Here is a 24321-nt window from a genome sequence, read left to right as displayed (position 1 = left end):
TGTATGTGCAAGCACACAAGCCAAATAATGTGCGTTAGGATTCGGGGGGCATTATTGCAACCCTTGTAGCCATGAGTCATTTCCTCACAATACCAGGCTTAACGCACCAAGAAGCACAATTTTGTTTAGCTGTTTTGACTTTTTTTTTCAGTTGAACATGCTTTCAACAGTGAGCGCTATAGAGAAATATATTTCAGTGACGATAAGAATTGAATATTGCTATGTGGAACAGCACGCCTTAAGGCCTTACAATGTAAACAGAATGCAGATATACTTCATGCGTTTACGAATTTGTTGATGCACAGAGTGCCTTCACTTCTGAAAGCAGTGTTCCTGGTGAAATGATCTGTTCTATTCATGTTCTGTGTTTATATTCTGCTGTTTAGCATAGATCCCTTTTGCCATTATTTTCGTCACCTGTACATCAGTTGCAGGAAAGCACTACAGGCAGATTTGGTGCATGCTTAATATGTCATAACACATCTTAATTTATTCTGAGAGTATCAAAAATGCGCACAATGTATTTGTTTGGATGTTTTTGTTGAGTCCCAATTTTCTTTTTTGTGCTGCACAAGAATTTATGGTTCAGTGCTGTTGTTGTGTGTGGTTTTTGTGCTCTAATTTAAACTGTAGTGCAATTGCAGAGCTGTGCCTCTTGTTGAGAAAATAATAAATATTGTTTTTCTGATCTCAGAGTTCTTTCAATCAATTATCACAGTGAGTGCTATATTGCCAGACTTCACCTGTAAAAGTCACTTCCTCACTAGCTTTATAAACAAAACTGTGCACGAATCCCCTATAGTACAGCCTGCATTATGTACCTTCAGTTGTTTTCTTGCAGTTCAACAAAGCCAATGTGTAATGGTCAAGCAGGCCATGTCTCACTGAAGTTGCCACGTATGGGATAACTCTCTACAGACATCACTAACAGTGTCATTGACATGGTGGAAGGGTGCTTCTACTATAGCGATGTACACGAGTGCTTATGAAGTTTCCACTCATGACTTGCTCTACGGAACGCCTGCTATGCCAAAAGGGCATAATGTTGGAGAGCCAGATAAAGCATGTTCGTTATAAATCTTTCCTTTCAGCGCTATGCTTTAAGCATTTCCAACTGCCTGTATGCCCACCTAGACTATGTGATGATTTGTGACGCTTTTCACTATACACCCTCAATTTACAGCTAAAAATTTGAAATTTTCGCACATCTACTTCAAAAGTGTGCACGCACATTAAGAAATAACCATGACTACAGCTATTCCTTGATTCATTTCTGTACTGTGAGAGACCTGCTTGGGAGCTTGCTTTCTGACACCAGCGATGAGACTGTTACTTCGAATGATCTCGCTGTTGTATTTTTGATGCCATGGCTTTCGCACCTCAGTGGGGCACTGCGTCGTGCAGGAATTTAAAGGTAGTTTCTTTCGTAACTCAATTGTGTGGCTCTGGTACGACACTAGCTGGATCGCAGGAAAAGATACATATTCTTGAACCAATATTCATGTTTCAGCATCATTACTTGCGCACACCTCAATGAACCAAAACTGTCCATAGCTTTCACTCTCGGATGAGGAGGGGAGAGGCAAGGCAATGAGTTGCATTAAAGAATGACCAATGGGATCTAAATAGATCTAACGCCCTCCATTACGATGCCCTTCTCTCATTTTACCCTTAAGTAATCTTTTCCCCCTGGGGGCAGCTTCAACATCCACCGCAAGTGACAGTTACAAAATGAAAAATGCCAAACGTAAAATGCCCATCAAAAGTCGCATGACAGAGATCACAGCCTCATTACACGAGTTTCCACACCGCCCAGATTTCTCCAGGTTGTAGGATTTGTGCAATATTTAAACGCCGTGTCCATAGACCCTGAACAGGGAAGACAAGGGGATTGTTACACCCATCCCTACCCCCTGTCTCCAGTTGTTTGCACTCAAAACCAAATTTCTGACAAACACTCCAATTCTAGGATGTTGTTGTAAAACATACGAATGCTAAGCTTCATAGCCAGTATCAAATCATTTTGCTTGAATGAACTAAACCATTTATGTCCCAAGAGAAGCAGCTAAATGTCAACCTCTCTTTGCAAACACGAATAACAGATTAGTAAAAGGCTGAATGCAAATTCGTTAACGGAGTCGATCATGACTCATGTGGACACCTTCCTAAAGCTTCCGTTTAGCTCAGGTTTTACATTAAATGCTCCAAGCAGTGTAAACTAATATAATCTATATTCAAATACAACAATAAAAAATACGTTTTCCACCCTACCCCCATACTAAAGAATAGTTCCAAAGACCCTGATCACACCATAGAAACAATTGAATGAGGCATGACACCACACATGAAAATATATTTAATATATTTTCATAATTCATATTTTAGTAAAAACAAAGCTGTTATTGCCCCTGATATTCAAAATGTTGTGGGCATAACAATACACAACAGCAGCATCACATCCAGGAATAATGCAATGAGAAACAAGCAGCAGTACTCTTGCAGGCAGTAACTAATGCCATCTAAAAGCGTTATCTGAACACAACTAGGAACAAACATCAGAAGGCAATGAAACTGCCTAACAAAGCGAGACCACAGTATATTATAGGAACAAATGAGAAAGCTAGATATGTGTTGTGGCAAAAGCATTTTCTCGTTTCTCATCTCAAAAACAACTCTGTTGCATCTTGAGGACAGTTCACTGCTCCAAACTAGAGATTCGCAATTAGAAAAAGCTTGTCTGAGAGTAACTTATGGATCTGTCTGTCTATGCAGACGTATGTGCAGTATCAAATACCTTGTGCAGAAGGCATCACTAAAAAATAAAGAAAAAGTTACCCATAGATGAAATAGTGTTGAACAAAAGCATACATGTTGGCAAGTTTAACCCTTTCAGTGTCGATTTTTTTTCTGACTTCGTAGAAAGTCAGTCAAGATTTTTTTTTTTTGTTGTTCTTTTGTTCAGCAAGATAAAGGAACCAACAAAATTGCTTATTCCTGGCTGAATTCTTGGAGAATACAGTGTCAGCATGCTCTTGATACTCAACTAACCGAAAAAAGTGTTGGAATTATCAAAAAGATTCAAATTACTTCATGGCCGTAAACAAGAACACCGAAAATTGTATACATCAAATAATTTCATCTGCTGAACATCTGTATGACGGTTGTCTGCATTTTTATGGAACCCGTAGTAGTTTTTCTCGACTTTTCATGGTCGGATGCAGTAAGCAGTCAAACCTCAGTCAAGAAACAGTCCCTTTGCATCATAGGGTGCTTCACTGCACAGTCCGAGCGCTGAAGCATTGCGGTGAAGCGTGAAGTGCAGGAAACGTCCAGTGCGCACTTGCTTCTTGGCATTCCCGTACGCCGCGAACGCTGAAAGGGCTAACAAGCAACAATTAATTTTTAACCAGAAATTAAACAATACAACCATACAACATTCTTGCTGACAGCAGCCAAAAGGAAAACCACAAGACCAACAGTAATGAGATTACCACCACATAATGAGTGGAATGGTTACACTCCATAACACCTTTATATTGCTTTTGCCCGCTTTCAGTTATATTAATTTTCAGTCAAAACATTTCTTATATTGTCAATATTGGCTCTTTAAGGCACATGTGTCACAAAGCTTCCATAAAAATGCCATTTTCTTGATTACAGAGAATTTTGTGAGCATGTCTCATTACCAGAAGCTTCCACAGGTGGAGCCCGTAACATAAGCCACACAACGAAGCTACTGCAAAGAGCGCAATGTGCTGTAGTCAAAGTATTTAGCAGAATGACACGCAGGTGTAGATGCTTTGTCCTTGTAAGCCTTCATTTCACTGCCACAAAGAGTTGCCATGAATTATCATGGTAGTGATCCATCTAAAAAGCACATAAAACACAACTGAATACTGAACATCAAGCATTTTGCACAGTGCAAAAACAAAAGACCAGGGAAGAAATACGCACAGACAATCTAAACCCCGATTATCAACTGAATTTTTCATTAAAAACTCGTGCTTAAAAAGGCTTCAAACGCAGTCTCGTGCAGGCGCACAAGGCATTAAAAAAAAAAAAAAATGGAACAAGCCAAATTACACATGCACATAACCACGCTGCAATGGTAGATTGCCGTGAAGATAATCCACATCTATGCGGTGTAACGCCACCGAAGGTTTCGCAACACGTGAGACACTCAATGTGGAAATCAAATATACCCCCCACTTTTTTAAATGAAAGCTTTAAGAAACTGAAGATTATAAAAATTCAGTTGATAGACAGTGCTTGGTTTGCCTGTGCGTGTTTCTTCCCCGGCCTTCATTTTTTCTACCGTACAAAATGCTTAAAATACAAAATAAAACACTCAAAAACACATAAGGAACATTAAAAGATAGCTGGGGTGAGCCATTCTTTGGCATAAAAACATTCGGCAACCATTTTACCTAGCATACACTTCATTTCACATTTCACTTCCAAAAACTCAAAAACAGCAACTTTCTCTGCACAAGGTACCAGTTCTTCAAACTCTTATCATCTTTTTTTCTTTTTTCCTGCTCAGTAGATTCAGTTACCTGCATTGCACAGCACTTCCACTCAGCACGCATTATTGACAAGTCTCGACCTAACCTCTTTTTCCCGTCGCCATCTACGCACATCATACGAGCATACAGACCTACTTTTTAAGTGCGGCCTAAGAAAGCTGCCAGGTGCTATGAGAGCGGCTCATTCTTTAATGACCAACAATCATGTTCTCACTCCTTCGTGACTAAAGATGCACATGGCTTTCATTCAAAGCACACAGAGAAGCACAAATACTGCTTCCTGCTTCAAAATCTATAACTGACTTGCGTGCCAATACGTGCGGCTAATCAGTCAGGTGGCACATTATCTCAGCACTAATTCGCACCTCATTTTATGCCCTCATTTTTTTTTGCGTAATTTGAATCTATTGTGAAAATTACTTCATATGGATGGTCGAACTAGTTTTGACTCAAATGCAAGTAGTACTAGTGAGATGGACGGTAACTTCAACAGTAGTTACATAAGCTACTTTTTCTCTCGCACTAGGTGCATGTCCTTTTCACTCCCTGGTGCTCATAGCAAAAAGATCAAATAACAGAGACAGATCTCTCAATAAAGCTCGTGACATGATGGTGGAGATCACTGCCCTCAATGTCCGAGACAGGTATGAATCAAGTCGAAGTGGCTCGGCTATGCCCTTGTGAGGCATTCCTGGTGGCCGCCGCTTGTTGTTCCGCCAGAAGTTGGTTGGCCAGAAGCGTTGCTACACCTTCGGCCTTGCAGTAGCCTTGCATCGTCACCGGCACCCGGAAGATGCCGTAGTAGGCGCCCGCAATGGCGCCGGTCATGGTACCAATGGTGTCCGTGTCTCCGCCCATTGCAATCGCAAAGTATAGGGCCCGAACAAATCCGTTCGACGTCTGGCAAAAGAAAGTGAGTAAAATTGTTAGTGCACAAATGTAGGTGACGCTATAAGAAAAGCTCGGAAAGACTGACAATAAATTCGAGTTGAAACAAAGCATTTGTAAGATACTGAAGACAAAGAAATTGAATGCAGATACCACCGCCATTGCCTGTCTCCACAAACACATCCTTACAACGTCGAACCAATTTTACATACCAATCTCCCGAGTCTAGGCTAGACCGCTATTCACTGCCTAGCGGTAATCACAGAGTATTCTTTTGGTCCTGATTCACATAATGAGTTTCAAATCATGAGTATGAGGAAAAAAAAAATATCAACTGCTAAATGTAACTTTTTGGTAATAAATTAACCTCTTGTAGCTAAAAAACATCAAAGTAGCCACGAAGAACCAAGTAACCCATGACAAGATGCACAACCATTGACTTACAACTGTGTTATTTCGAACCTCGGCCTGGAATATGCAGGGCCAACATGACTATCAAGCATGTGCAGAAAGCAGAGCATTCAAATCAATTGACGACTTGATGAACAACTGATGAACGATTGATGGCTTCGATACTTCACACTCACCCAAAAGGAACTTGTGCACCTCTAATGATGTCTGAATGTTCCGCTTGGCGCACATGCACAAAGTTGACGTTGTTCGCCCTATATATTCCGGGCCGAAGGTTTGAAATAAAACTGCTTTAAGTCAGCGCTCGTGCATCTAGTCATTTCTTTAAATGCGTCCTCGCGCTTTTTGCGCTGTTTATTCCCGACATGCAAAACCAAAGGGCCCACCAAACTGCTACGTTCCTGAACCGAGCAACATTTCTTACTTAGAATAAAAATCTGTACAGGATTACTGTCTCCAGTGTCCCTTCACAGCACTTAACATATCTAAATTTTAATTCTTGATGAGCAAATTTTAATTCTTGATGATTTCACATCAAACTGCCACAAACTAGCAATGAATATGATTCATTAGCACAGCAACCGGCCTCTGAAGTCCATGCTTCCTCACCTTGCAACGAGCCAATGGCCGTGTACCGCGGAGAAAAGCATAGAGTGCTGCTGGCACAGAACGATCTGCTGTGACCTCATTGCCCAAAACGGCTGCAACCCTTTCAGGTGGGGCATCCTCATAACGATTGAGAAGCATCCGCTTCATTTCATCCAGTTTGGGACCATAGAAGCTGCAGGGGCAGCAAAAGAAGAAGCCACGAGTTAACAGTAGCATACTATCCCCAGCAGCACAAATCGATGGACCAACGTTGGCCCAGTTTTGGTACTACGTTGGTAATGGATGGGCCAATATATACCATTGCAATAGCCAACATAGTGCCGGTATAATGCAAATGATTTGCACTGCCTGAGACTACTCACTACATGAACCACAAACAAAAAGAACAACACCGTGGCTGCCTCCTATTTGCCCAATACCTTGGCACTCAAAAAAAATATAAAGCATTATAATAGGACAAGTCCACAGTAGAAAGTTTAGACTGAAAAACTGGAGGCATGCATAAATATCTTGTTACAAACTACTGTGTACATATAGAAGTAGGTTATGAAGAATATAGAAGGGAGCCCTCAGTCTTTCTAGACTCAAAGGAAACCAAATGACTTTCACAAAGTGCCGAAGAACCCTGCAAGCCACAGCTCGGAAAAAAAAAAAAGAGGCACATGTATACACAGTCCATCAAAACATTATGTCCAAATAAACAATAATGACTGGACAGCAGATGTAGAGTGAAACAGTCAGTTAGAAGTAACCGCACTGAATTCGAACCCCAAACAAAGTGAGTAATGAAGGAAAAGTGGGAATTGACGCGTGCAATAAACAAGGTGTTAATGGACCTACAAAGCTCACAAAGGAATCCAAGGTTTCTACAGAACCCAGTGTGAGAACGCCTGGGTTAAGACAGTAATGGCTAGAAGATGCAGGGACACTCAATTTTCATTTCGTTCCAAGTATACGTAGTTTGTCCTTCAAATCACACTCCATTTTAATGCCTTCTCACAGCAGTTGCAGTAACCTCCGCAACAACAGCAGCAGAGATTTTTCCAAATGAGGTGCCTGGCTTACTCTCTGTAACAGTTCACTTTTTTGTTTCAAGTTCGTGCAAAAAATGCATAGTTTGCTGTGGTTCTTTAGAATTACAAGCTTTTTTATGACCTCAGTCAACGTAGAACATAAGAATGTCTGAATACTAGCTTCTAGTGTACTGGACATGCACTAGACATTCATAGAACCGACATCAAGGTCATTACATAGTTTTTGAATAAGAAAGATTGTTTTATTAGATATTTTTGCGTTTATTGTGGCCTTCCTTTCTTTAAGGTGAAAGCTTTTTAGGCTTATGAGCGTGCACAGAAACTGCCCGTCCGCAGGGGGTGTCACATCGTTCCTGTTGAAGAATGATGTGACTTGTGAGTAAAACAATGGCTGTATGAGATAGAGCGTGAAAAAAATGTCTCCATGCACAAAATTTCATTGATGTGGAATAATTAGTTATTTAATTATAGCCAGAAAAGCCAATTCTACGTCAAAATAGCCATGGACGTCGATATATAGTGTGCCGACATCAAAATAGCCACGGATGTCGAAATTGTGCACAAAAATGTGTAAAAATGCTGCAAAGCTTTAATTTCAGTTTCACATCAGTAGAAAGCAAGCAGGAAATCAGATGAACCAAATATTCCCAAACGAGGATAACATATATAGTTGCAAGGGGACTGTAAACTGTACTTTGACTTAGCCAGTGTGGAAGCCATTTCATTTGCGAAATACACCTGAACTGTGCTGAGAAAGAGAGAGAAGGTGAGAAAGAAAATAGAATGAAAGAGGCACTAACTATAGTGAAGAGGTCTAGCTCAACTATGACCATGCTGGGTACTTTTACATGCATTAACATCGCACAGCACATGAGTGTTTCTGCATATTTCCAATTCAGATTCAGTTTGTTCAGCACAGAAATGCTGAACATGAAATTTTCAACAAACAAGCCACCACAGCAAGGCTTTACCCCCCTTCTCCCATCCTTTGACCTTGAACTTATAACACCAAGCTGTACAGCCGACAAGCTGCAAAAGTTGGTTGCCTGTCAAGCTACAAGCTGCAAAAGTTGGTTGCCTGTCAAGCTCACTTCTGACCTTGGTAAGCCCGAAACTATCACATCTTCAACTTAATGGTGAGAGAAATAAAAATAATAAAAATCGCATTAATTATTTATTATGATTACTAACAGCTTCTTCGTCGATTGCTTAAACACAGTCTCCCAACAAAAAAAGGTAGTTTCCATTTGTTCTAAGTCACACAGCACACACAGAGCGCAAATTATTGCTGTAGGCCCAAAAGTGACATTGATGCTGACTTGTTTCCGTACTATGTGAACATCCTGTTTGCAGACTCAGGATAACTAAAGATGTGTGTCTCCCCGCCTCTTCAAAAGAAAAAAATAAGCACTCTCTGCGATGGACGCAGCGCTTTGCCGCTCTCCGAGGAAAGTGAAAAAGCTCGTTTCTGACCTGTCGTTACGGGTTGCGAGCGTGCACCTCAATAAGCCGTCAGCAGCGTGTACTGCTCAAGTATTCATCCGAGACATTTTGTACACAGTCAAGTTCATCGTTTTGCTGTCATGTTCGCGTGCAATCATCTCAGATTAGGACTTCCTATCGCTCCACGACGTGGTCATCAATTGTGCTCGGACTCAAGTGGTGCCCTCTGGGGAAAAAAAAGACGCACTTTTCGTGGTGAAGCCTGTAGAGAACTAAACTCACCTGTCCTTCTCAGACTCTATGTCGCGCATCCGTGACTTCAGCGCGTCAAGAAATCGTGCCACGTCGAGCTCCTTGGTTGGGTCCAACGAGAGGGCCAACTGGATAGCCAGACAAATCAGGGTTGCTCCATTGTAGCCCAATGGGTGGGCGTGCGTCAGCTTGCTCTGCAGTTGAGCAATCTGCACAAAAACAAACAAATAGATAACAAACAAGCAGATTTAATAATAATGGAATTAATATGTCAATTTTCTTTTTGGCAGGACAACACGAGTTGACTTATTTTCACTTAGCTAAGTAAAAATCTGAGCCAGTTAGCTCAGGCTCTTGTGTGCCTCACTATATTAGAAAATATCACTAGGACAACTGAACTACCCGTGATGCACGAACAGTCAACATTATCTAAAAAACCCAGTCTTGCGTCTGAATAGCTACTTCTTACTCTTCGACTCCCGCTCTCTATTATTCAAGCAACAAAATTCTGTGAGTAATAATAGTTGCAAACCGTGCCAGTCACGTAGAAAGAAAAAATAAGCATTCTAATGCTGCATGGTCAGCAGCTCACATATTCACAGAAATGACATTAGAGGTCAATACTACATCAATAAGGCCAGTATGGGCTGTTAACCATGTCATGGCATAATAGCCTTGCCTATCCTTTAATACTAGTACTGGTACAAGTCAGTATAGTATGGTATACAGGGTTTAAAGGGTTGGAGTGATGAAATTTTAGCTGTGTGTTCTGTCTCTGAAATGGTGCGCACAACATTACAAAACATGGACAGCCATGTAGCAAATAATTTCTATTTAATATTTCCTCTTGCTCAGTTTTAATTTCGCTTTCAACCGCCAAACAACAGCCCTTATGTCATTGACGGGTACAGATCCCATGAGGCCTATAAAATCTGCAGCGTCGTTCTGCTCAGTATATTTTAAATTAATTTTGCGCCAGCCCTGACATAAGTCAACCGACGAGCTGGATTTACAAGAAAACAAAGAAGCAGCAACTATATCACATTTCTTGCACGATTTAAGCGACCTCAACTTGTCTGCGACATCACACCCATTGCTCAGCAGGCAAAACTGAAAGTATGCGACAAGAAAATACCGTTATGAATTATTTAATTGGGATAGGTAATGTATACTCATGCACAGTATTGTCTTGCACACTACTCTAATGAAGAAAAAAACTGAGAGCACTGCAGAGGTTTGCATTGGAGAAATGTGAAAGCATGTGTGTTGGCAGCTCTTTAGTAGCTCGTAAGGTGTCACGACTCAGCACTTTTGTGTGTTATGACTAGACACTAGTCATGGTTATGACACTGACTTACATGAGCCATGGACTCCATAGTCATGAACACTTGACCTCCGATCAGACGCATGACCAAGTGACTAGGACTCACGACTAAACTATACGTGACTAGGGATGACATGACATTTATATACCACTTGTCATTGCATACACATTCCTGACTACCAGTAATGTGACGTTGCATTAGGACCCAGCGGTCTGTTCACTAACGACAGAATCATTATGCATTTATATTGGTCACATAAAAGCTATGTTTAAGCGAAAGTGAAATATGCTTCAGGGAAAGTTTGTGCATAGCTGCTATGATACGAAGTACAAGTAGAAATTCCTGTTGCTTTATTGTGGACGTACTACTTCACAAGGCCTAACCGGCTCACCAATTCAATGCGTTGCTCGTCCTTCAAGTCACCTTATCAGCCTAGTATAGCACGGCTGCCAAGTTCAGCATAAAAACAAAGAAACAGTCGGAACGGAACGGACTCCAGCCGAGAAATTTCTTGTATCAAGTATGCAACCTGGTAGCTCTCACTCAAGCTAACCGCCCAGCGTGTTACACTGGAACACACTCTCACACCGTGCATTGCACGTCGCAATCTCCACCGCTTTCCATGTGTGGGCGAAGGCTTTAAAGTGGCCTACTCAGTTTACCTATAATAAAAACCCTAGCGTTTATTTTTTTTTTGCCGCCTGAACACTGGCATCATTGTGCTAGATGATTAATTCGGAGAATGCTATGAAAATCGACTGTTGAAACAAACGTGCAAATCCTTTTGCGGAGTTAGCTGCTTTGGTTTTAGTGAATAGTATACCATTGACGTGTGGAGAAATTTACATTGTTCGAACAGCAAACCAAACGTTTATGAGAGCCCAAACTGTCACTAAAAAATGGAACAGTATCAAATATGCCGCTTCACTTCAACAAAGAAAACAGAAGGTATGTGAAACAATTGAGGCTTCAAGAGACCTGTATCCTGAGCAAGAGTAAAGACACAATCGCCCGTAAATAAATAGAGGTGCACCAAATAAGCAAGGAGTGGGAAAGCCTGCTTTAGCACCCCTTCCATCATGATACACAAGAAAGAATGTAAGGTTTTACATGTTTTAGGCTCCGTCGAATCGCCTGTGTTCCTCGAACAGGCAACAGCATCTAGTGGACGCATGCAGCCGGCGAAGATTGCCAAGTTCCTGGCTCAACGTAAAATGCCAAACAATTTACCCTGCCCAAGAAAAAACCAAGGCAGTATTTGCAAAAATTTGTGCAATCAAAGCAAGTCACCAAAGTGAGCAACACCTGGGACAGCTCCATCCACTTTTTCCTTCTCATTAAAAATGAATTAATTCACTGTTTCTGGTTGCAGTGATGTCTGGCCAGCATCTATGGCTGAGATAACTGGAATTGAGAACGGAACTCTTTTCTCCTCTTCAACCAGATCCAATTCATTGCACCGACAATAAAATGGACTCCATGGTCACTGTTCCAAAAGTGAATGCAAGCTTAGCCACTGAGATCCCCACAAACACTGGTATCAACGTCACCAAATTTCGCGTGCTAAAACAAACCTCAGAGAGAGACAACTGTTATGTTGCGAGAGCTACACTGGCCACAGTCTCCCCATTTCGCCGTGCCTGTCCAAAGAGCAAAGAAAGAAGAAGAAGTGGCAGGAGGTAGCTGGCTGCTGACATGGCCGAGCACTATTATCCCTAGGCAATACAGGCACGTTCGTACGGCTCGGTTAAAGCGGGCCTTTATATGTTGGCTGATAGCTTACGCTATCGCGTCATGACGAAGGTGGGAGTGAAAACAGAGAAAGAGGTGCCGTGGTGGAGGGCTTCGGACTACCCCATAAATAAAGCTGAAGCCATAGAGTCAACTACCATGTACAAAAGCAATGTCTTTACTTTCGAACCGAACCTAAGCGTAGCCATGCAGATATCCCTCGCGTAACTCTAGGTTTAACCACAAGCTAAACCATAGCTAATTTTTTTAATCTACGGGCTTTTTTAATTTATTAAAGCTTTGTCTTTGTAAGCCCCGTTTTTCTTTATATGGCGAAAATGATAAGGGCCATTTTTTGTGGCACACGATACTTGTTGTGTTTTTTCGAGTTCCTGGGATTTACAGCATAAATTCACGCACCTTGACGGTCATCTGCTCGTCTCCATAGTAATACAGTGCAACTGGCGTGACGCGCATCGCAGCACCATTCCCAAAGGAGCCGGTGCCATCAAACTGTTCCTCAGCGGGTGCCCAGATGTCTTCATATTTTGATCTGGCCAAAGCTGCAAACACGGCTCTCACTTTGGGACCGTACTCAGATCTCAAGTCCTTGCTCCCAAAGAAGCCTTCCGTAAACCTGTAAACGAAGAAAAATGTAAAACAGGTGAGTGTTGCATACTGTCCTATGCAGTATGTTGCAACAACCCAGGAGACAAAAATGCTTGGGCCACTGCATTGCCAACATATTTCCACTATTAAGCCAGCATATTGTGCTGTCTGGAACTGAATTGGTTCTAGGCTACTTTTTCAGAATGTTCACTTGATTACGTGTTTGAGCATCTGATTGCAATGCTCTTGGGAATGCAGCTATGACAACGACACCCACACCCTCGCCCTCTTATTCTCTGGTCCTCCGATAGGTCATGTCACTGATGACATTACTCCATACAAAATGCCGCAACGCAACGTGAAGTTTAATGCTCCAAAGTGACACACACGGGTGATGAGGGGTGCTGTAGTGAAAAGATGCCAATTAAGTGAGGCCATCTGCAGTTCTTCAATGTGAGTTTACATCACATTTTTGTATCGTCCCATTTCGCTATCATCAAAATGCAGGTACCACACCCATACTGAACCGGCGGTCTTAACATTAGCAGCCAAAAACATCAAAGCGATGAGTAACCACAGCGGGTACGACAACGTGATCGATAAGCAATCTCTTTCTCTAGTTAATGTTTGAAAAAGTAAGCCAATACTTAACGCCTCCATGCATTCAGCTCTAACAAAAAATAAATGTCAGTGAACCAAAAAAAGTAGCACTAAATAGTTCCATGAGGATATCCTTATTAAAACATTCACTGTCAGCTATGCTTGTGTTTGCAAGCACCTACAAGCATTTAAGTTTTCATCAACATGAGACACAAACTATCGCACATAACAGACATATTGAAACACACATACACTGTGTTGGAGCAAAAGAAAGAGAGTATGGTACAAACCAGCAAAACAAATTTTCATACCTCGTTCAATAACGAACTTTTGGAAACGCTATCATTCAATACAGATTATAAAAACAGAGTTAGAAATTTCACCAAACGCTCTGAACTAGTAATAAATGAAACCTATGCGTGCTCATGCAAGCTTCTTAAGGATGCACAATCTGAAATACTCAAGTTCTTCACTAGGTAAGGCCCACTTTACCTAGCGCAAGATGTTATACAGGTTCTCAGCACGGGCAATTACTGGTAAACTGCACGCGCGCATCCAGCGTTTCATGCACAATTAACAAGACTTGCCTCCGTGCCACAATCTTGGCATCGAATCCTTTGCAGTCGATCAGCGACTGTGCGAGAGCATGAGTCATGGCAGTGTCATCTGTGTACCTGTAGTAGCCACCATACCTGTGACCTGTAAAGAGGAATTCATCACAAATACTAATTCACTCCATTTTTACTCAACCCTATTGCTTGCAGCAAAAGGGTTCTCAGCCCATGCCAAACACAATTACACAATGAAAACTCTTCTAAGTTGAAATACGGGGCATCACATGTGCAATATGCAGCAACAACTTGTGGCAAACTTTTCTTTTTTTAAATATCAATATATTTTGATCAATATCAATATATATTTCATCTAAAATTACAGATTAAGGCTCATGCTACATAGTGCCCCGCCCTTGTGCAAGCCATCTTAGCAAGCGATCAGCAGTAGACAAAAGAAAACATGCCAATGGCTACTGTTTCTAAAGGAACGCTTAAAATACTGTCACACATGCCGAATTCCACAGCCTGAGACAAGACATATGCCTTACTCACAAAGGCCATCAAATGCTGTCTTGTGTGCTTATCACTGGGTGCTAGATATTTCACAGACAGGAGAGGGGCTTTGACGGGACTGCTCTCTCTCTTCTTAGCACTTCTTTCTCTCTCCACTTCTTGTGGTGATGACATGCACAGTACAGGGAGTAAAGAGAGAAAAGAGTGCAAAGACTCATTGGGCGTTGCTATGGGGTCAGCAGTGTTGTGGTAAAGTTTTGCCACCAGCGACCTTATTTGTGTCGTAAAGCCAGTCGGCCGTTTTAGAGCAGGGTCGAAGGGGTTAAGGGGGCACAAACCATACATAGCCATACCCTTCGCCCTTTCAGCGTAGCATTCTGCTCACGCACACTCCCATCCTGCAAGACTGACAGACGGATGGATAGATAGAGTTAGATGGATAGATGTGTTTATGAAATGGAAGGGAGGCAGAGAGGTCAGCCAGAAAGTTGGGCATCTGGCCTGCTACCCTGCACCATGTAAGGTGAAAAGGAAGAGAGAGAAGGTCGTGATGATGTGATGAGAAGAGGTATAACATAGATACACAGGTACAGTAATTTGTCTCACAAACACGAGTCCAGTTCCATGTCGCTCAAAAAAACGCAAAAAGCCCGCATTGTCTGAAGATCTTTCCACCTGCCCAGCCAAGCGCACAGTAGTGAATCTTCCGAGAGAACCCCAGTTGCATAATGTATGTGGCCTTTCTGCATATGGCCACGGCAGTGAGGTAAATACAAAGAGAGAGAGCATGGCTTCCCTTAAGGCGACCTTTATAGGTGCATGGGTATGCGCAGAAAGTATGCGGTCCCAAAACATGTCCACCCGTTTCTATCGCCTGAATCAATAAAGGTGGGAGGAAACGAATTAGAGGAGGAAAAATATGATCCAAGAATACAAGTTTGATAAATATAGAGTAACTAGTTAATTTGAGCCAAAAGTGTCAAATCTGCATCGAAATAGTGCGGACATTAATATAGCCACAGGAATGAGCAAACAGCACGGACGTCAGAATACCACAAAAAATGTCAAAATGGACTTGTATTGAATTAGATTAGGAACATGTAAATAAGGCTCACTAATGCTTGACTTCACCAAAAAAGATATAATTTTTGTAAAAGAAGACGTGAAAAACTAATGATAGCTGTGAACGTCGCATCAGACGGAAGTCAAAGGAGTGTGAAAGTATCACAGAGTGAGTGGAAAAATATCAAATTTGTAACAAATTAGGTTAAAAAGTATGTAGTTAAATGTAACTAATATTTACAAACACTGAGTAACTTATAATTTGGGTCAAAAGTTATCAAAAATCATGAATCATAGATGATGTCGTCACAACAAACGAAAGATGTCGAAGCACTGTGACTCTCCGCGACAATGATTAAACAACTTAAGTGGTACCTAATTAGTGTCTAGTTAGTAATTTGTAACTAGTTAGAAGACACCAAACTACTAATTACTAAAACAATTTCATGCATGGCATGCAAAGAGTCACAAATGGCTTTTGCCTTAGCAGCGAAGTATTTTGTAGCTTCCTCCTTCTCACGGTGAAGGAAAAGGAGGAGAGCCCTCTCATTTCATGCCGGAAAACTGCCTCATGTTTCTCTTTGTCGTTTTTTCCTTTCTTGTTCTTGCAGCTACTGCTGTAAATAAATAAAAAAATAAATAAACAAGGAAACATACCTGGGTCTTCTGTAAACCTGCGGCCCGCCCTTTTATCAGCTCGAACTGACTTGTTTCGGATGCGTCTTAGAAAGTAGTCCAGCTGTGAAGTGGGCAGCACGTGGCGGCGGGGAAGCTCTTCAAACGGCGAGCCCAGGCAGTCCCCGATCAAGGCCCCAACCATACAGCCCTGATACTTTGCCCTAAGCCCAACCGAGACGCCCAGACTGAAAGGAATTTGAGCCGCGTCAGAAATCTGGTTGGGACCAGTGAGGTCATGTGGACTGTGTGGCACACAGAAACAAAACATGACACACAATATACAATATTTTCCATGTTGTTTGTTGCATTTCGTGCCTCTGTTTGTTTTCATGATTCACAGTTAAATGAAAGAAATAAAAAGGTGTGCTTATAGGCAAGATGCAAAAGAACACGCACATCTGCCTTCACAAATGTTGAAAATTCTGAACTTTACTAACCACGCAAGGTTTCAAGCTGACAGTCAGCTAATAATCAAATGACGAGGTTAAAGGTACAATATGCTGCATAAAATGCGGTGTTAACATTTTGTCGCTAATATTACGCTCTGGGGGGCTAGCTAGTTCATCTCCGTGTCGTCTGTTTTCCTTCCGTGTCGCCTGTTTTGAGCACTGTGTTTTTTTGAAATCTTGTCACTAATTTTGTCCGGCTGGTTAGGAGAGAAAAAAGCTTGCTATTTTCTACGAGAAGTAGATGCACGTTACACTTTAAAAGGGCTACAAAATTTCGCACCAGGAACTATGAGACTCAAGAAAACAAACTTATACACTCACACAGTGCAATGTTCAGGGTCTAGATTGAAGAAGCAAATAAAAAATTTTAGCCTGACAGCAATTTGCATTTCAATTATAATGACTGTTTTAGCTTTAAGTTATAGTTCACTCTGAAAAAGCATTACATCTGGCAAAGTGAAAACTAGAACACAAGGCACGACAAGAGAAGTTTTTCATACAGACATGAAATTTGACCCTGAAGCCAGGGTAAACAACCTGCAGCAGCTGATAAGGACTTTTCTTCATAGGGGACTGACCTTTGTACATTTTCCATGTAGCTAACAAAGTCCCAGTTCATGCCAGGCGGTTCCCAGTTGGCTCACAATTGACTCCAACTGGGACTCAACTAGTATCAACTGGGAGTTTGTTCCTTAAACCAGTTAGGCCAGCTCGGATTTTCACCACGCTCATAACCACACACTGTGCACCACATATACTGTGGAAGAATTTACAACTGCAGGAAACTATCACGCAGCAGACGATCATATTGTCAGACCATAGGCTTGGAGAATTCAGACGACAAAGTGACCATCTGCATTGGACGCTGCTTGCTCTGGCTGTTCAGCTGTGTATATATCCTTCTTGATGGAGCACAGTGTCATCTGTGCAGCAGTATATCTTGCCTTCAACTGATGCTATTCCTACATACTCAATCCTCATTACTATTGAATACTGAAATATACACTTAATTTCTGACATTGCTGTTTCACTCCAAAAATACCCCAAGGTGCCTACAGCACTATACTTGTATCTTTAAAAGAGAAGTAACTTGGACCACTGCAGCATGACAGTTAAAGAACATGTTACAAGTTGCTGCTCAGCATTAATGACATTAATTAATGTCTGTTGCAGAATCCCAGCCACCTCCTTTTGTGAACAATTAATACACAACTAAGCAATTAATGAGGCAGACCAGGCAGGACCTCCTGTTCAAAGGTGTTCATAAATGACATTAATTAATGTCTGTTGCAGGATCCCAGCCACCTCCTTTTGTGAACAATTAATACACAACTAAGCAATTAATGAGGCAGACCAGGCAGGACCTCCTGTTCAAAGGTGTTCATAAATGACATTAATTAATGTCTGTTGCAGGATCCCAGCCACCTCCTTTTGTGAACAATTAATACACAACTAAGCAATTAATGAGGCAGACCAGGCAGGACCTCCAATTCGGAGACAAACAGCAAAAGCCTAAAGCAAGAACAAAGGTGTTCGTATCTATTCAGAATCGGTTAAATGTTGTAACCTTGAGTATGTTCTTAACTTTGCTTAAATATTAGGTTTTTGGCAAAAGCACATGGACCCACAAGAGAATGTTATAAGGATATTTCACTACGCATTGTTGCCATATACACAGTTTACTTTGAATTATGCAAGGCTACCTCATTTGGGTCTGCATCTTTTGTCAGAGAAGACATGTCAGCTACCTTCCGATTTGTTTTTTAAAAAATACCGCTTCCTTTAAAATTCTTGCAATGCCCACAATGGTGTTGACATGAAGATTGCACAGTTAACTCCAAACTAACATTATGCGTATATGAACTGTCTTTCCTATTTTCTTTAGGGACCAATGAAAAACAAACATCACATGTGACAGAAGCTGCACAAAAACAATAACGTAGGATAAAAATGAAAGGGTAATAAAATTTCTCAAAGCTCTACCTTCGACGGTGGAGCACTGGGGAAGAAAATGTTCTCGAGTGTTGACTTTTTTCTAGGACCTCTTTCTTCCGGGCACCCCTTCCTCTGCTCCTCACAGGGATCCTCCTGCAACACAAAATAAGGCCATAAGAGAGAGAGAGAGAGAAAAAAAAAAAAAACATTTCACAGAAAAAATTAAATCATGACATATGCAACAGTTTCCTTACAAAAAATATTTCGCAAAAAAATATTTTATACACTTAGAAAAAAATATATAAAACTGGAATACTACTGAGGACTGAAACAGTGACTGCCGCTGCTCTGCTGTCCATGATAGTTAAACAAAACTTTCACAGCTTTTACAACCTAATCTCCTCTTTTCAAGAAGATTTTAGTTTTGCAGTTAACCTCATTTTTAGTTTTATGCAGTTCATTCACATTGGATATATGCTTGTGAATTTGTGATAGCTCCTAGGATCATACTGATTAGAGGGTGTTACAAAATATTCCATGGTGCTTTGTGTAAAACAGTAAATCACATCGTAAAAATGCACGAAAACGCTCTGAACTGCGTTACATTTACGACAAGAGAGATATATTTGAAACTCCCGCCTCTAACAACAACAGACAATTTTTCACACGCATAAAATATATTCAAAAGCTGCAGTGCAACCTAATAAACAACAGTAAAATCTCATTAATTCAGACTTGAGTGGAGTGGAAAAATGTCCAAATTATTTAAATGTCGTATGCCTCGCCAACATTACCAAGATCTTTATTTTTCAGAAATAGACACTTATTTTCCATGTAATGCACAGCATCACTAGGTCGCTAGATGACATATTCTCTTCTTTCCACTAACAAAAATGAAACTACAGACCTGGTTTCATTCATTTCTTCTTCATGAACCGATGACATATTGCGTGCTATGCTGATTCAACTCGCCACTGCATGAATAAGAAAGACAGCAATCAAAACCCTTGCATGATACACAATGTAGTACATCACAAAAGCATACCAAGAAAACGAGGGGGTTGAAGGCAAAGAGTGAGACACACTTTGGCTTCACCTACAATTGAGAATTTGTATGATCTACACACTACATGTGCGTTACAGCTATTCTGTCTTTTTTTATTTTAGACGGCGTTAAGGGAATGTCAGGATCCCATCCGTGCTTGCTACCTTTTCTCCTCTTACATAATCAGGCCCCCAAAATATTTACAGCACTGGAAAAGTGTGAGAACACAATTTCAGGAAGTAATACAAATCCTATCTGACATTTGTACTAAGCCCTTCGTGCTAGATGGATTCAAATGCAACATATTAATTATACTAATGCTCAACAGAGAAGACGACAAGGAAATCAGAGGCACCATCTCATATCACATTGAAGGGTGCGTGCGAATACTAGTTTTTCTAAACCAAATCAAATATGATTCCAATAGCGGCAGAAACAAATTGAACACGAATTGATTATTTGCACTAATATCTGCAGCTGTTGCAAAAACACAAAACAAACAAAAAATGCTAACACTGATGCATCGAGCAGTGGTGCTATAGTACAGTGCTTTAACTTATGAAGTCATGGCTATAGCTGTTAAAAGACGGGGTGCTAATCTGCCCTTAGAGATTGCAACATATATTTACTTGAGCCTGATCCTAGCAGACTAAGCCAGCAGTTGGGTAGACTCAGCCCGACCTGCTCACCAGGCGCGTAGCCAGGGGGAGGGCTTATGGGGCTCTAGCCCCCCCCGAAATTTTTTTGTACTGTCATACACCGCAGACTAAAACAGCTACCAGAGCCGGAAATCAATCTGGACTTTGTCTCCAGTATGTCTTTCTCACGCTCAAAAAGAGATTTCTGCGGGAATAAAAAAAGCGAAAGGTGCATTTAGTTTTCCGAAATCATCCATCGGACCATACAAAGGAGACCAGCCATACTCCTAGATAAGCTGATAAAGCACGCAGAGATGGAATGCGTGGGGAAATAATAATAATAAAAAAAAAAACTAGGAGAGAGCGTGACGCCACGTGCGCAGCCTCCACAGGCCAAACACGATCTTCTGACGCCGCGCTGTCTTCTCCCTCTCGGGCCTCTTGTTCGCACTGAATCTCGGTGTTTTTATGTTGAAGTGGTCTGCTGAGAGTCCTCGTCTGTTCGTAACACTTTAGTTTGTTAGAGTGCAGATGCTGCATTATAATCAAAATTATAAGCACACTGGAGAGAGTGCAGAGAACAATATCATCCGCGGGTCCGTCAAGAACACTACGTATTCGAGCTAATGTTAATTGTATATGGCTGAAAAACTGCCTGTGAAGAATTTTCAGTTCTGCAATTGTTAAATTAAACGAATGATTTTCGTCTGAAACAATTCATGTGCAGGATACTCGATGGATCACGAAAGTCCTGGATGGTACTATTCTTCCCTGCAATCTCTGCATCCCGGCATGCAGAATTTATGGCGCAGTTGAGAGGTGACAGGTTGGCGACAGGTATCTCGATACTGAGGAGGCTGAGCAGCAACGTAAGCCCCCCTCGAAAAAAATTTCTGGCTACGCCACTGCTGCTCACATATATATTGTCATGTACAAGGTGATTGAGCTTGTGATTGATATTGGTGATTGATATGAACTTGACTCTGTTGGACCAAGATTGCAGCTACATCTAGAGTTGAGCTAGGAAGTATATACAGACGATGAAAAGGAGGAGAATCCGCCAAACAAACAGTTCCCAGCTCTTGTCTCCTGGATCACCAGCCCATCCACACCAAATGCAAGAGAGGAAGAGCAGCCTCACAGCAGCATATTACATGCTTTATGTTGAATGAGCCGAGTCAACTTAACCTGTCATTGCAGTCAGGTTGACCCTCGGCCCAACCCCCTAATGCATACATTAGCCCGACAGGCAGTTTTCAGCTAAAAGGCCCACTTAACCAAACTTTGTCGTCTGATGTGAACCCCCAACATGTTAACGGAGGATCATCACGTTATACGCAAGAGAATATAATCTTTTCCCATTTACGACAAAGGTGAAAAAACTAGAGCAACGCCTCAGAAGATGAGATAGGTGAGAGTTCCACAAAAGCCATAGCCTCCAAGATCAGGCAATCAAGGCAAGGTTTCCCAAACTTGTCTATGCTCTGCCATGCTTAAAACAGTGCAATGACGGAGACAATAGAGTAGAAAGAAGATGGGAAGACAAACTTTATGATGGACATGGGTTCGTGTTTTTAGGGAAGAAAGAGAGAGGCTACTCTGGAATGCATGCCTCGTATCACCAGAGTGGGTGGTCATTCGCACTTACTGCAGTGCCCTAAAATATGTGATGTTTGCAATGGAATTTTATACTTTCACAATTTGTTCTGGGATTACTTGGTCATTCTTCCTGAAGGGACGACGTGAATGCAGAGCTGCTTCAAGAACTTTTGTTTTCATGTATTCCCATGTACTCACTGAGCCAAAATGAAATGCACATAGGCCTCAATTGGCGTTTCTATTATCTAGTGCACATTCATGAACATCCAGTCATAATGCTACCCCATTATGTGAAAGATCACACAATATATAGATGCCTAAAGTGTGATACAACATCATGACTATGGGCAGCGGTTTGCAGCATGAATAGAACCACGCTAAACAAAAAACCAAAATCAGTTTTTGATATTCAACCAAACATGCCAGAGACTCTTGAGCTTGCAATTTGGTCTGATTGTTACAATTTTTTTTTAGGTCGCCAGAAAAGCTTTAACAGCAGGCTGCTTTCTTAGCTGTGTGCGGTGGTTATTGCAGACTTGTGTTGTATCCAACTGTACAAAACCCCACTTTAACCAAGTCATACAGACATACCTGTGTGGCCTGGGAGTAGCCTGTCTTGCTCCTTGCCCAAGACTCCTAGAAGGTTCAATTCCCATCTCAAACGAGAAGCCTGAGTTTACAGTGCCTGCCATCTCGTGACATCGTACAACCTGCTGACCAAGCATTACCTGCAGCCATATCACTTTGCCACAGTTATGCAGGTGATTTTTTCTTCACAATGCCAACAAGGCCAGATTTTCTGCACAAGGCGTTCAACACTATGTTGAAAACAGCAGTTGCTAACTACGTGCCATGGTCTGTATGCATGTTACTCCGTTCAACAATTAACAAACTCAATTTGTGATATCTGAACATGCCAGAAACAGTGAAATTTTTGAGTTTATAATTTGGTTTGATGGCTAACTTTTCATTGAAGTAACCAGAAAAGCACTAAGAGCGGGCTACATTATATTACGGAATATGTGGACGCGTATGGTGGTCACTGCTGACTTGAGTTGCACGCTAGTGCCTGTGAAAAGTTTCTGCCGTGTGTGCTGGGTTCACAGCTTCGTATATGAGATGGATAGGGGCGAAAAACAGAGGGATGAAATGCAAAAACAACAGGACTTCCGATTCGCGATCAAGCCCTTTTTAGCGCCGATCCGGGTCGCCTCACTTTTATTTGTTGTTTCGCCTTGTTCGTTGTTCGCGGCGAAGCAGTCATTTATTGCACATCCATGACCGAGGCCATCCGCTGGTCGAAGATTGATCGTAGGATGAACAGTTGAGCGAGTTGGTACAATTGCATAGTGGGTGGAACAGCGCGAAGAGACGAAATACACAAGAAGGGAAACAGCTCTCGTCTGTTGTGCTTCCCTTCTTGTGTATTTCGTCTCTTCACGCTGTTCCACCCACTATGAAGATTGATCGCACACAGTGAAAATGCAATGAGCAAGAGGATTATATAAAACTGCATTCCGCTCCCTCGAACCGTCTCTGTACGGTGTTGCTGTGGGTTCGGATATCGGCATGGAAAGCGGGTGCTAGGGTGCTGTCAAGCGTTCGGGCGCATTGGCAGACGTCGACGACGCTGGACCCAGCGTACAAATTTCGTATGAAACTGCCGGACAGTACATCCGTACGGCTCTGGCTGTCCGCGCTTTTGATTCATTCGCGCACAGTGAATCATACACAATATTTCGCTCACTCGTGCAAAAAAAAAAAAAAAAAATATGAAGCAGGTTAAAATGATTATAGAAGGGTTTGAATTCGTACTATTTTGCCCCCCAGTGGACGAACAAAGAAGAAATGAATAAACGCTCGGAAGCCCATCTCACAGATAGCGAACGCTGAGGCAAAAAGGTGGCGAAGGCGCGAAAGCATGATGTCGGTTATTTGGGACCGTGTGGCTGGCTCACAGGAGCGCGCAAAGCCGCGCACGTTGTGAATTGAGACGACGTCGTTTTCCGTTTACACGACCATAGCCTCCTCTATTTTAGAGAGGAGGCTATGACACGACATGAAAGCACACGTCTTACAGAATGGTGCGCATGCTCCGCGTCATGCAAATTAAAATACACTCACCAGAAATTTGATGACCACGCCAACACCTGCCACGCCTGGCTGAAAATGAAACTATGCAAGGGACCGTAAAAGAAACTACCGAGGTTTCAATATTACCGCCTATGGCGCTTGTCAAACTTTTTTGAGTTGATGATGATGCTATTTGTTTTCGTTTGCTGTAGGTGATCGATGTACTGTCCGCTTAGTAGGCATGAGTTATAACGCTGTAATCAGCCACGGCCAGACTGAAGCAGCTGTTACTGCCACCAAGCATTCTGATGAACGCGAAAGAACCAATTTAACCAATCAAGATCGAA

The 24321-nt window shown here is 41.8% G+C and overlaps 1 protein-coding gene across 2 annotated transcripts; it reads right to left on the bottom strand.

Moving 5' to 3' along the window:
• Positions 1-2347: 2347 nt before the first annotated feature.
• Positions 2348-24259, bottom strand: LOC146189329 (ADP-ribosylhydrolase ARH3-like). Of its 2 annotated transcripts, none has more exons than XM_084604179.1 (9): positions 24026-24259; positions 19527-19593; positions 18668-18772; positions 16215-16420; positions 14016-14127; positions 12640-12856; positions 9194-9372; positions 6435-6606; positions 2348-5426 (listed from the first exon to the last, which is right to left on the bottom strand). In XM_084604179.1, exons 2-9 carry the CDS (start codon positions 19562-19564, stop codon positions 5178-5180), a joined length of 1278 nt encoding a protein of 425 aa, XP_084460305.1. In that variant the 5' UTR covers positions 19565-19593; positions 24026-24259; the 3' UTR covers positions 2348-5177. The 2 variants fall into 2 exon arrangements, with proteins under 2 accessions (XP_084460305.1, XP_084460306.1); XM_084604180.1 differs by lacking the exon at positions 24026-24259 and adding an exon at positions 23779-23957.
• Between the last annotated feature and the right edge of the window lie 62 nt (positions 24260-24321).

This window comes from Amblyomma maculatum, chromosome 5, assembly GCF_055883805.1.
Source record: "Amblyomma maculatum isolate TAMU_Amacu chromosome 5, ASM5588380v1, whole genome shotgun sequence".
NCBI classification, from domain to species: Eukaryota; Metazoa; Arthropoda; class Arachnida; order Ixodida; family Ixodidae; genus Amblyomma; species Amblyomma maculatum.
Note: the sequence above shows the minus strand (reverse complement) of the source record. Positions and strands in the feature narration are given on the sequence as shown.

What these genes read in the sequence shown, in the direction of transcription:
- LOC146189329 (XM_084604179.1), bottom strand. Translation starts at nt 19,564, where the DNA reads ATGTCATCGGTTCATGAAGAAGAAATGAATGAAACCAG. An exon ending in CCAGTGCTCCACCGTCGAAG is followed by an intron (nt 16,421 to 18,667) that starts GTAGAGCTTTGA and finishes AATTCCTTTCAG; the next exon opens with TCTGGGCGTCTCGGTTGGGC. An exon ending in ATAGAGTCTGAGAAGGACAG is followed by an intron (nt 6,607 to 9,193) that starts GTGAGTTTAGTT and finishes CTGCCCCTGCAG; the next exon opens with CTTCTATGGTCCCAAACTGG.